The following is a 13,141-nucleotide window of genomic DNA, read 5'->3' on the forward strand; positions in this document are numbered from 1 at the left end:
TATAATTTTTTTTTTTTTTTTTTTACTGAAATACTGAAACTAAAATTCAAGTGTTCATTTAGCCAAAAACTGAAACCGAAAATAAAGTTTCCGTAATTAAATTGCATAACTGGTTAACTGACCTCCGAATGCTGTTCAAGGTGTCGTGTTCTCAGGGGATACATTAAACTAGTCGTAGTAAAGTTCTTCAGCAATGAGCCACCTCTCAATATTTCAGCTGAACAACTTTCACATATTTCTACTCTAACATCATTTTTTTGTCACGGTGAAGTGTGTCCACACTGCTTACACTGCTGTAGCACATCCACATTGTGTGCATGAAACAGACACTAAAACACAAAACACATCATCGGAGAAACGCTAATTAAACAGTTTCTGTCAATGATTTTGGCCCTCCAAAACTGTTTTGGCCATGTACATGAATTTGTTTTGCAGTTTCTGCCTAATATTTTGGGTTGCTGAATTTTTGATTCATCACTACTTAAAATACTATCTGAATATCAGTAGATGCTTATGAATTTCAGTAGCAGATTAGATTGCCTTTCATTTTGTGATTTCACTGGAACCAAAAGCACTGAAATGAGAGAAATGGAGTGTGACAGCTTTATGCAGGGCAGCACTTCATGCCAAACGTTGCCGCCCTATGTCGCCTATGACCATGTCCACTACTGACTACAGGGCAGGATAACATTTAAATGTTAAAAGTAAAGGGAAGATTCATAGTGAGGTCACCTCAGATTGATATCAGGAACACAATAGGTCAGCAGTCATATCTAATATTATGTGGCAGAGAAAATAGGAAATGAGACTGTTGTGATATGAGGGGATGTTAATCTGTCTACATTTCCAGACCTCTTTCTGCAATGCATATGTAATAAACAGCCATTTTGAATATGATCAATGTCCTTTAATCGCTGGTTTGTTTTAAAAAAATATATAATCTCAGATTTGTCCCCTGCCTCCTTGCTATATGTCCCTACCAACTTTCAAATCAAACCTACACCTTTAGATTCAATTCATCCCAACGATCTCCACTGGGGTTCAGATGTGGGCTTTAGGCTTGTCAAGTTCTTCCACATCATTTACTCAGTAAATCATTTGTATAATGACCTCACTATGTGCACAGGGGTATATAATACTGGAACAGAAGTGTCCCTCCCAAAACTGTGGCCACATCCCACAATTCCCTAGAACGTCATTGTATGTTGTAGCTTGATACATCTTCACACTGGAATTTAGGAGTCTTGCAAACTCATTAATTAGAAGGTCCACAACATTTTGGCCATATATCTCCTATTCAAAACATTTTACAATTCCCTAACATCCCAAGCAGTCTTACCCACAGTCTGGAGCTGGACACCATCTGCAATCAGGGTCTGATGCCAGGCAGCGGCGCAGCAGGAACTCTTCATACTTCTCCATCAGGCTGGGATCATCCAGGATGAGGGCCACCTGCCTTGGGGCAAGTCGTTCGGCACACTCCGGACAGCTGAGCTGCACTCGGCTCTCCGTGATCTCGATACGCAAGTACTGCCTTAGACAGCACAGGCAAGACCGGTGGCTGCATCCCAGGAGCTCAGGAAGCTGCTCTGCAGGTTGCCGCACCAGGCACAGGGGACACTCTAGGAGTTCTTGACCTCCCAGAGAGGCCTGGCTAGCGGACAAAGGTTCAGCCGGGTCTGCCGTAGAAGGGTCTGATGAAACATTGGTAGGTGTGGGGGGCTGGAGAAGCTGCTGTTGCTGGAGTTGTTGCTGTTGGTGCAGCTGTTGCGCAAGAGGAGTTCCCACATTAGCCTTGTTCCCCCTGGATCCACGTTTGCTATGGAAGAGACTATGAAAAGAGATCCTTCCTTGCTTCTTGCCCGGCCCACGGCATTTCGGATTGGGAATGCCGCTAACAGAGGAGTGGGGTGATTCAGAGTCCTTTTCAGATCCCATTTCCCAAGAACAAACTTGTAATGTTCTACTTGAGTCCTTACGAGAGGTCAACGAGTTAGAGGAGTTTGTGTGAAGCGTCTCAGTTCCTTCCACGGAATGATTTCAACAAAGCTCCAAACCTCAAGGACATGGACACTCCCGATACACAAAAGAATGTTTGTCAAGGTCTCAACAAATTCCAGTTAGTTTTCCCATTCCCAAGAAATTTCTTCCTCTTAACTCTAACAAAGATTCGTGTTTAAGCAATAAACGGAAAGATAACTAGACTAATTGAGCCAAAAGAGAAAAGGATGGGAGAAAAAAAGTCCTTTCACTCCAACAATCTTCTCGTAAATAGAAAAAGAAAAGAAACCAGGAAACGAAAGCAAATTGTTGCACCCCAAATACGTTAATACTACAAAACTGACAGATGCTGTCAATTAAATACAGGGTGTTTAAAGACCACTAGGAAGTTCAAGTTATTAGTAAAAAATTAATCTGGCTCAAGATATCGTAATCCTTTCCGAGGACTCGTCCTCTGTTGCCTCCGCTAAATTTTCTTGCTTGCGGAGCTGAGATGCATGTGCTCCAGTTTGCAGTTCTCTTCTTCTGAATCAGCCGGTCTGTTAAGGAAGAGAAATAGCACAGGAAGTTAGCACAGCGCACAGACAGCCTGCAGGAGGAGCATGCTCAGTACACGCTCACGTACACACACACACACTCCTCCCTTCTTTTATTCTCAATCTCTTCATTTCACAGTTAACTCTTCATTGCACTGGACTCGTGAAGTGACTGCCTGATATAAACCACTTACCAGCCGTTTAAAAACGAGAAGTAATTGATTCTGTGACTTTAACCTGTTAAAAATGTTCTGTCCTTCCATTTTGTGTTAGGTTTTACTTCTCTCATTTTCTTTGTCTCACTGTTGATGACACCCTCTCATCCTCACACACTCAAGCACTCCCTCTCCACTTCACATGGCGCTGCTAGTGCAGTTGCCATGGTGATTCCCACTATGAACACAGCAAACAAGGACCCTCACAGTGACTCTGACCCTTATGAACACACATACACACCCGGGAGATATTAACACCATACATCACATAACGCATGAGTGCAAGCTTCCACCGGACTTTATTCATTTATTTATATGTGAGAGGGACATCAATATGGTACGCAAATGCCATAGTGAAGCAGACGAAATGGTTCTGTAGGCCAACATAATCTGTCAATCTCTCAGACACATATTCCTACTCAAAAAAAATTTTTTTTTTTAAATAAACCAAAAAAAAACAAACATATACTACAGCTACACAAACTCATCTAAGACTGATGTGTCCTGGTTTTCTGCTCTGATGACCCCTGGACTAATGCCTGCATAGCACAAATCGGTTTACTTGTGCAAGGGGGAAGGGGAAGAAACCACCATGCTAGTGTAATTTAATAGACAAATAAACAACATGATGTCTATACCATAGACCCCTAAGGTGCATAGTAAGTACTGTCTGTAATTACTAGACGACAACTCTGTGTTCACGTCCTCAGACTCTGAATTATGTATTTCCACGGGCAACACTATAAACGAATGAATCAGTGTAATCTGAGCATCAATAGAAAAAACACAAGTCACAGTAACAATTATGTACATGCCTCATTAATAAACTAAAGTTTATTTAGCTTATTTAGCAGGACATTTGTTATCCAACTCTGTGCTAGTTATACATTACATTTGTGTATGTTATTTTGTATCTATATATTCTGCTGGCATTCATGGATCTACAAGCTATGCAGTAACAGCAGTCAGTATGACCCACTTTTCTACAGAGTGCTTTCGCATTGCTCTTAGCCACTGTGTCCTGATGTCTTGACCCATTATGACAGGAGGGTGCAACAATTATTAAGCACTACGTGCTCTATACTGTACGTGACTGAGAGGCACACATAGTAGACGCATTAAAAATGCAGGAGTCTAGCCGACGGAAATAGGAAAATTCTATACGATCTCAACAGATCTGCCTATTCTAAAGAGGCAGATTGAAAAGGTGGTGTTGAATCATTGCAGGTTAAACGAAAGAGTCTCCCGTATATATATATATATATATATATATATACACACACACACACACACACACACACACACACACACACACACATGCACACAAAGAAAAACAAGTAGATAGAATAGAAAAAATAGAAAGCTAGTGTTAGTTTTTTTTATAAAAAAAGATAAATAGATAAAGTAGAATTAAAATAGAATAGAAAGTGCTAGAGTTAGAGGGTCAAATGAAGTATATATATATATATATATATATATATATATAAATAACTTAGGGCTGAGATGGTAATAGCCCTCCATTCCACTTCAGCATCCTCTGCTAACGCAACCGATGACACATAATTACCATCTGTGCTCTCTGAGGTTTAGTGTGTGTGAGGGATGCTAGATCCACAACAAAAGCTGTTTCTGGAAAATCTGTGTCACATCTCGGCACCAGAGTGCAAGTTTACAAAGCAGAACCCACTGTGTGTGTGTGTATGTGTGCAATTAGCAGCCTGCTTTTTCCATTTAGGAACGAGTTTATTTAAAACCTTTGAAAACAGTTGGAACAATCCACAGCATAAGCTCCCAGGCCTTGTCTGATGAAGGATGGAACTCGGTTACCGCAAGTTTGGATTAGTTCTCATTGGTTTTATTACTACAGCCAGAGTTCGTAACTAGATGCAGAGTAGATTAAAACACACACAAGAGAGAAAACATCAAACAGAAGACGATCATGGAGAAAAGGAAATTCTATATTGGTCTGGGATTTTTTTTGGTTTGCTTTGTGGTTCTCACACGTTTTTATTTACAACAGGGCATAAACAAGATAGGTTATAATATAAAATAATAATCACTACTCAATCAAATGTAATTTTAATGTAATACTTATAATCCAATTATTGTGTTAATAATATAATTTCTAATGACAAGTTATGTTTACAATATATTCTAGCTTTATTACATTGTTATTTCAATTTTAAATTAATAACAATAATTTAGAATTATTTATTTTTGTATTTTATCTTTTTTTTTGGTAATTTTCCATATTAGCTATATGGATTGTATTTTTGTATTGAAAACAGGAAACAAACTGCTGCTGAAGTCATAATGAAAGCAGATCCTTACCACAGACACTTACTGTAAGCTTATAACGAACAGGAATATTGGTTTCATAATCTCTCACTGTAAAGTTGTGGTTCAGAATGAACTGCGCTTTTTCCAGACCATTTATCAACATGTCACAGAGGCATTCAGAAGATGAATTATTAACAGAAACCACAAATGAACCATGCAGGCTACAAGTCAGCATAGGTTTGCAAACTCTTGGGTTATTATGAGAACACAGCAGAGAATGAGGACACAACACAATTCACACAAACACGGATGCTATCTACAATTCAACAATCAACAGAGCACTGAAAGAAGGAAAATACAGAAAATAATTGTGCATAGAGTTTGGCCTCCCGCCAGTGCTTTAGTGCACAGCCCATCTTGACAAACTCATTACCGTGAGAGATAAGTCAGAGCGAGACTGACACTGTCTCAGCACTTCCACCCGCGACAGACCCTGAAACCGCACCTCAGCACTTTTGTATCATCCTACAGCCCCAGACCAAGGTTCAGTCTGTCTCTATCTCGCACACATGGACACACACACACACACACCAGTCACACGGACCAGTTGGTGTACAGTGCAGGTGGGCTACTGTATCTCTAGCCATTACATAACCATTTGAGTCACACCTGAAGCTCCACTGAGGCTTATTGTTCTTAGCAAAGCCTGCATGTGTCCTGCTGTCTTTTTTCCATTTGCAACTTTATCATATTACACAAAGTAGGTTCAGACTGAGCGTAACTTCAGCCACAAAAACTAAATTGTTTCTATTTACTCATCCTCAAGTTCCAAACCTATTTGATTTTCTTTCTATTGTGGGACAAAAAAAGAGGAAATTTCTCAAAAGTATTATAAAAGTAGTTCAAATGGCTCGTAAGCTATATTTCTAGTCTTAACCAGATTTAACCCTGATTATCTCAAGAATCAGTTGGTTCTGACTCAAAAGAATGAATCACAAATCAGACACATTATCATCACTACATTAAAAATAGTGACCAGTACATTCTTCACAATATCTCCTTTTCTGTCCCACAGAAGAAAGAAACTCATACAGGTTTAGAACGGTGTTATTTTTGGTAACTAAATATAAAACTAGTAAAAATCATATTTGTTAGTTGAAATAAAGCTAAAATAATATAAAATATAAATATTAGATGAAAAATTCACTCCTAAAAAGATGAACATTTAAAAATGTTGGAAACTAACTAACTGAAATAAATCAGTTTAATTTGAAGCACTAAAATTACTAAACCTACAAACTGAAATAAAAATAAATGAAAGCTAATTAGAAACAAAAACTAAATAAAAATGACATATCAAAAACACTAAAATTACTAAAACTTAAATTGAAAAAAGCTTGGTTTGGACTGATAAGATGGTAAATAATGTAACTGTGACAGATTTTTTGGCGTGTGGCGTGGGGGTAAACTAATCCATACGCAGAAGATGTGGTTAGACTTTAAGAACTGTCAGTATTCTGTCAAGTTATGATCACACGTACGCAGTTTAACCTCTCCATTGTGATGGTGAGGGCAAGAAGTACTGGCAGACAGTCTAACTAACCCATTAGATGACTTGTGATACTTAATGAAATCTCTTTAAGCTGTGAATCTGTGTGAATGTCTGTGCAGAGCAGGTGGTTGTGTTCATCCATGTCCCATTCTTGCTAAGAACCAGGCTGTCTGTTCTCCAGCTAACCTCATCCTCACTGAAGTCAAAATCTTATATCACGTCTCATGCACTGTACAAAGACTGACTAACAATCCTCAAGACAAAACATGACTAACACCAGTATGCCACATTCACACTCATCTACTACAGTGAATGAGGCTGGTACAAAAGAAAAAACAGAACAGCCACGGGTTCCTGAGAAACCAAAGATTTCGATTTTATCAGTTCTTAACAGTCACATGGTGATTTATGGTAAATTGGATAGCCCAAAAAAAACAAAAAACAAGACAAGAAAGACTGGAATTAACCGTATGCTCGGTGACACAAAAGAAGAAATGAAACCAAAGTCATTCTGTGCATTCCTTGCTTACTCTAGAAGTGTTGCCCAAACTTCTAACACATGTACAGTTACAATGAATTCATGAAATACTGTAAAGTTCATGATGAACCAGTACACTATATTTAGTATGGTGTTATTGAGGAAGTAACACCACAAAGGCAGGCCGGACCTCAGCCAGAATCAACAAAGCAGTCCAGGAAGGACAAGAATCTCAATTCACAAAAATGGACATGTTATGTTTAGGGATGCACCGATATGAAAATTTTGGCCGATACCGATAACCGATTACTCTTTATTTTTGAAAGCCGATAACCGATATGTTGGCCGATAAATCTATATCCAAATTGTTATATACTTTTTGAGAGCCTGATTACAAAAAAGGTCTCATCATTAAAAGCCACATCCCAAACACTTCAACATAAGCAGCCTAGTTTGAACGGTGTACGTTTTAAAAATATTTTTACTCTCCCATTACATGTTATGTACACATGCAAGAGGTGACTAGATGTCCAGACGTCTAAATTTAAAGCTGCTGAGGGAATTAAAAAAATAATAATTTCATTTAAATACTTTTTTGTGCCCTGCCTAGTTCAAGCGTAACTGCTGAAATATATATATATGTATGTATGTATGTATATATATATATATATATATATACACACACACACACTAAGCTTTCTCTCTAAATTTCCATTTAAATATAAGCCTAACTACTAAGAATAATTAAATTAGCAATGTATAAAATAGCTCATAGATATGTAGACAGATGTTTTCTGCCAAGTTCAAGCATAACTGTTGAATAAATATTATACGTACACACACGTACACACACACACACACACACACACACACACACACACACAGAGTCTGGTTCATTATCCTTGTAGGGACTCTCCATAGGCGTAATGGTTTTTATACTGTTCAAACTGTATTTTCTATTACCCTACACCAACCCTACCCCTAAACCTACCCCTCACAGGAAACTTTCTGCATTTTTACATTCTCAAAAAAACTAATTCTGTATGATTTATAAGCTTTTGTACACATGGGGACCTCAATTTAGGTCCCCACGGTGACACAAGTCCCCATGAGTTGGTGTGCATTCAGGTTTAAGTACCCACTAGTGTAGAAAAACCTGTGTACACACACACACACACACACACACACACTAAACTGTCCCTAAACTGTTAAATATTAGCTTGTCTCCAGCCTAGTTTGAGCGTAACTAATGAAACACAACTAGATCAGCAATGTACACAATATAGCTAGTTTATTAGCTGCCCTTGAAGAACGGTCTACCGTAAAACAAAACAATGTTGATTAGGTCCAAGTGGCCTGTCACCCAACTGGGATGTGAACTATCGCACAATAATATCAAAACACTTTGACAACATAAATGTATTTTAAAAGACGCTCATAAGACAAAAGCGTAACCATGACGACCGCTCTGTCGGGCACTTACCGTACAGACGGATCTGATAGTAACGTTACTGAAAGCAAGTGAAGCAGAATAGGGCGGAACGCAGTGAGCTTCGGTGCTAACGTTACACCGCGTACATTCAACCAGCTGTCCAGGAAATCTAACTAATCTCAACCTAGAGGGATCCGCTACTACATACTACATGAGAATCAGTCCGAGGGGAAGATGTCAGCCGTTTTTCCCTGCCCTGTACCCTGTACTGCTCACTCAGATTATGTCCGCAGCTTGAGTCTCTTTTCCATTTACGTCACGACACCGAGTCGGAAACCCCGCCCACTGACGTCACCTCGAGCTCGCGTGTCATTGCCAGGAACACATCCTTCGAAAGTACATTCAAAACATTTAGTGTTTTATTATTACTACAGTTCAGTGACAAACACGGGAAATTATTTAAATAAGGTGATCTAAAACAGTGGGACTGGGGTCCAATATGTTTTTAAATGATTTAAATGTACATTAATGTATTCTTATTTAAATTGCTAGAAACACTAAAAAAACAAAAAAAACAAAGATGTACAACGTTAAACTTACATTTTTTTGAGTTTATTATTATTTCAACCATAGAGACTTATTAGCCTATTAGACAGGAAGGCCTAATCATTTTCTTGGAGGGTTTAGAACAACTGATTTAAAACTCTTAGCTTCTAATAGTAATTAATTAATTAATAGTAATAACTCTATATTTTTATTTAATTTATTTTCATAAATGTGTGTGTATATATATATATATATATATAGTATTTATAGAGTTTTAGCTTTTAGTTTTAATTACTTTTTCTTATTTGTAAGTCGCTTTGGATAAAAGCGTCTGCTAAATGACTAAAAGTCATACAAGTCTAATTTATAATTTTTATTTAATTTATTTTCATAAATGTGTGTATATATATATATATATATATATATATAGTATTTATAGAGTTTTAGCTTTTAGTTTTAATTACTTTTTCTTATTTGTAAGTCGCTTTGGATAAAAGCGTCTGCTAAATGACTAAAAGTCATACAAGTCTAATACAAACAACATATACGTGTATATTCTTGAAATAGGTTTAATTCTAGGGTTCCCACACTTTTGACCAAAAGCTTTTCTCTGATTTTTCCAGTTGTCTGTGATTATAGTATAAACATTTTTTAAAAACATTTATGGTTTTTGATTCAGAACATTTCACTGAATCATTCAAACCAGTATGTGATCCAGGTTGACAGATTTATTGAGAAAAAAATATATATATTCAATTCGCACGAAAAAATTAATAAAAACCTGCTTAAAAGCACTATCTAGCAATATTGATTAAACATTTTAAACCAGAGCATATCGAGAAAACAAATGTTTATAAACATTTCCATGACATTTCTAGATTTGGAAAAAACAATTTCAAAATTCCCTGATCTGTCTAGGTTGTCTATGACCAGGGGAACCCTGTAATACACGTCATACCCTGTTCAGCCGATGCACTAAGAAATCACTTCCTTTTCTTTTTTTGCTCTCAATTATTATCATTGTATTTTTGTCTCACAAACTTCTGAAAAGTAACACCCAATTAAGAAGAGGATATATCCAGCGCTGGGACAGTAATACAGAAACACAAAGAATCGACCTCTTCATGTAAGGTAGTAGAAAATAGTCTCCCATGTTTATTGGAGGTAATCAACTGGGTTTCAGTTAAATCTGTGTTCATTACAAAACACATTCACTACATGGCATGATCAAAATAAACATCTGAGACACTTCCAGCTCCCCCTTTCCCCCATCCATTATTTTCACATCTGGATCAACCTGGATGGGAGAAACTGGATTTCATACAGCTGCAGAAAAAAGAAAAAAAATGTGCACAAGTAAATTAATGACTCAATTCAGGACATTAATGAATAAATATTAGCTAATAAAGCAATTAATTAAAAAAAAGCTTTTTCCATTCAGCAATTAAACCAAGCATTCACATGACCTCTACAGGATCTCATGCATTACTACAAGATCTACCAGAAAGTCTTAAGAATTTTCACATTTCACTCTGGAAATAGTGAACTAGTGCAAATGACATAACCATACTTTTTACAGGTGTCTGGTTAGAGCAAAACATGCTTTCATTATATAGAAGCTTATAACCAAATTAATTAGTATGACAACTTCTATATTATTTTAATCAATGAAGCATTACAAGAAGCTTGGGTTCACCATTCAGCGTTTAATATTTCATAGGTTTTTTTTGTCAAAAGAGTTCCGTTACCCATTGTACAATAGGCAGCAGATGAATCAAAATGTCTAAAGACAAACTCACAAGACATAAACACACAACATGAAGGGAATCAAATAGGGTTTATAATGCATACAAGAAAAGAGTGGATGTAGAGATGATTCAGACAAAATAAACAAGATCTTTACAGGTAGCAGCAGAGAAGGCAGCAAGGATGGAGGCAAAGACGAGGTTGGGGGACTGAGAAGCATCGACCGCAGTGTGGAGGCTGCGGGCACTGTAGTACTGCACTAGAGGGGCCGTCTGCTTGTGATAGGACTCTAGTCGGGAGCGCAGAGTGGTCTCGTTGTCATCACTGCGGCGAATAAGAGGCTCCCCAGTCACCTGTGGATATATGGATCAAACCAAACCTTTACAACAATGCTCATAGCTGCCCTGCTAATAAGAACAACACAGTTTTTGTTTCTCACATCATCCTTCATTGGCTCTTTGGGAGGGTTGAACTCTTCATGGTAAGATCGGCCACTGGGCTGGTGAATGAGCCTGAGGAACGAAATGAATTATGTTCAGCAAAGTATATTTATTTTGTTACTGTACCTTAGTACATGTTCAGGTATCTGTACTTTTTATTTTGAGAAACTTTTACTTTACTACATTTCAAACAAGCATAAAATCATACTTTTTTACTCTACTGCATTTCATAAAAAAACATATCATTCCTCATTCTCTTGAACTGAAGAAATTGCCCCCCGCTCTGAGTAAATTCAAATCATATAGAGGTTATGACAGCCTATTCAGATGCTTGAATGTGGACTTGAATGCAATAATAATAAGAAAGGTTTCTTGAATAGCAAATCAGCATATTAGAATGATTTCTGAAGGATCATGAGACACTGAAGACTGGAGTAACGGCTGCTGAAAATGAAGGAAAATAATGCTAATAATGCCCATGCATCTTCCCGCTGATGTAGCAGTTTCAAATGGTATGAAACTCAAATATTTGCATAGCGTTCCTCTTAAAATGTGAACACATTTTTCCACATGTGATGTCTGTACACTGTATTTCTATACTATTTATTGCCATATTTACACAAATTTAGTTTTTCCACATTTTTTCAAATACTATATGGCATCCTTTTACATGTTTGCACACTCCATACATTTGTGTAACTCACACTGATATTTTAGTATATTTAAATGTAATGTTTTTATACTGCATAGTATTTTTTTTAATACATTTTTTTGCAGATCAATAAATAATAAATGTCTGCACTAATCTTTTATTAGTGCTGACTAACCGGTCTAGTGCAGGCTAGAATAAATAAACATGGCTCACCTAAAAATTATACATACAAAATGAGGACTTATACTTTTAAAGAAATAGTACATTATTAGGTTATTGTGCTTTTACTCAAGTACTTGATTTGTGTATTTTCTCCACTACTGTTTGTTAAATTTAAACAAGAGTCTCACTGTCATGCTTTACAATTAAAAGCAAGGAGGAAGTAAGGAGGCACACTTCCTTTTTAAGCTGCAATCAAAACCACTCAAGGAAAAACTTCCTGCCACCACCTCCATTAAGGATAACAGAAACAAAAGTGTTTGACAGCTACTATGCCCTACCTAAAAAACGTGTCTTCTCTCATTCCAGAAATGAGCGACATCTTTTCAGTATATTCCTTATTCATTAAATTAAACTGAGCTAATAGAAAGCATTAGTGGTAGTGGGCTACTACACAATACTTTAAATTGACAGGACCCTCCATCTTTATACCTCCCACAGATCCTGCGCACTAGCAGAGAGTCATCAACAGAGAATTCAACCACAGAGTCCAGTTTCTCATCACGCTTCTCCAAAAGGCCGTCCAGCTAGAAATGAGAAAGAGAGAGATACAGGTTGACAGATGCATTCTTGTGATCAGAACTTGGCGAGAAAGGATTCTGCACCCTTTTTATTATTAAAGATTACAGATGTATCACAGACACATATGGAGGGTCAGTTGTTTACAGAAGTCCTCACCATTTCTGCTTGCTTGACGGTGCGGGGGAAACCGTCCAGCAGGAATCCATTCTTGCATGCAGGCGCGTCCAGGTTGTTTTCAATGAGCTCCACCACCATCTCATCACTCACCTAAAGGAAAGATGACAAAACTTTCAAAAGATTCAGGACTTTATCCCTCCAACCAAAAATACACATTGGGGAGGAACAAATATTAAAATATATATAAAAACTAGAACATCTATTTATTTTACCAGTTTGCCGGCATCCATGGTTTCCTTAAGCCGCTGACCGAGCTCTGAGCCAGATGCCACCATGGCCCTCAGCATGTCCCCAGTAGCTAAATGACACACACAGTACTTCTCTGCAAGCTTGGGTGCCTGTGGA

At 37.5% G+C, this 13,141-nt stretch overlaps 2 protein-coding genes across 5 annotated transcripts in view; both read right to left on the reverse strand.

The window, feature by feature from the left end:
• Positions 1–8,818, reverse strand: part of rnf19b (ring finger protein 19B) — an 18,656-nt gene extending 9,838 nt beyond the window's left edge. Inside the window, exons 1-2 of one of the 2 annotated variants that reach the window (XM_016239527.1) lie at positions 8,546–8,818; positions 1,340–2,540 (exon numbers count right to left, since the gene is read on the reverse strand). In XM_016239527.1, coding sequence (XP_016095013.1) covers positions 1,340–1,938 — 599 coding nt within the window. In that variant the 5' untranslated portion in view covers positions 1,939–2,540; positions 8,546–8,818. Of the gene's footprint in view, positions 1–1,339; positions 2,541–2,731; positions 3,112–8,545 lie in introns of those variants that run through there. The other variant, XM_016239528.1, reaches the window with a different exon arrangement.
• A 1,354-nt stretch (positions 8,819–10,172) lies between these two features.
• On the reverse strand, positions 10,173–13,141 carry LOC107556415 (adenylate kinase 2, mitochondrial-like). 3 transcript variants are annotated; one of them, XR_001605279.1, is made up of 6 exons: positions 13,009–13,141; positions 12,776–12,886; positions 12,530–12,624; positions 11,226–11,298; positions 10,789–11,139; positions 10,173–10,366 (listed from the first exon to the last, which is right to left on the reverse strand). XR_001605279.1 is itself a non-coding variant. In XM_016239530.1 (6 exons), exons 1-6 carry the CDS (start codon positions 13,081–13,083, stop codon positions 10,359–10,361), a joined length of 558 nt encoding a protein of 185 aa, XP_016095016.1. In that variant the 5' UTR covers positions 13,084–13,141; the 3' UTR covers positions 10,173–10,358. The 3 variants fall into 3 exon arrangements, 2 of the variants coding, with proteins under 2 accessions (XP_016095016.1, XP_016095015.1); XM_016239530.1 differs by having other exon boundaries at positions 10,944–11,139; XM_016239529.1 differs by having other exon boundaries at positions 10,173–11,139.

Source organism: Sinocyclocheilus grahami, unplaced genomic scaffold (assembly GCF_001515645.1).
Source record: "Sinocyclocheilus grahami isolate Dianchi unplaced genomic scaffold, SAMN03320097.WGS_v1.1 scaffold566.1, whole genome shotgun sequence".
Taxonomy (NCBI): Eukaryota; Metazoa; Chordata; class Actinopteri; order Cypriniformes; family Cyprinidae; genus Sinocyclocheilus; species Sinocyclocheilus grahami.

Coding starts and splice junctions, on each gene's coding strand:
- LOC107556415 (XM_016239529.1), bottom strand. CDS start 13,083: ATGCTGAGGGCCATGGTGGCATCTGGCTCAGAGCTCGGTCAGCGGCTT. Junction 11,299..12,529: donor GTGCGCAGGATCTGTGGGAG/GTATAAAGATGG, acceptor TTCGTTCCTCAG/GCTCATTCACCAGCCCAGTG. Junction 11,140..11,225: donor AAGAGCCAATGAAGGATGAT/GTGAGAAACAAA, acceptor ATATATCCACAG/GTGACTGGGGAGCCTCTTAT.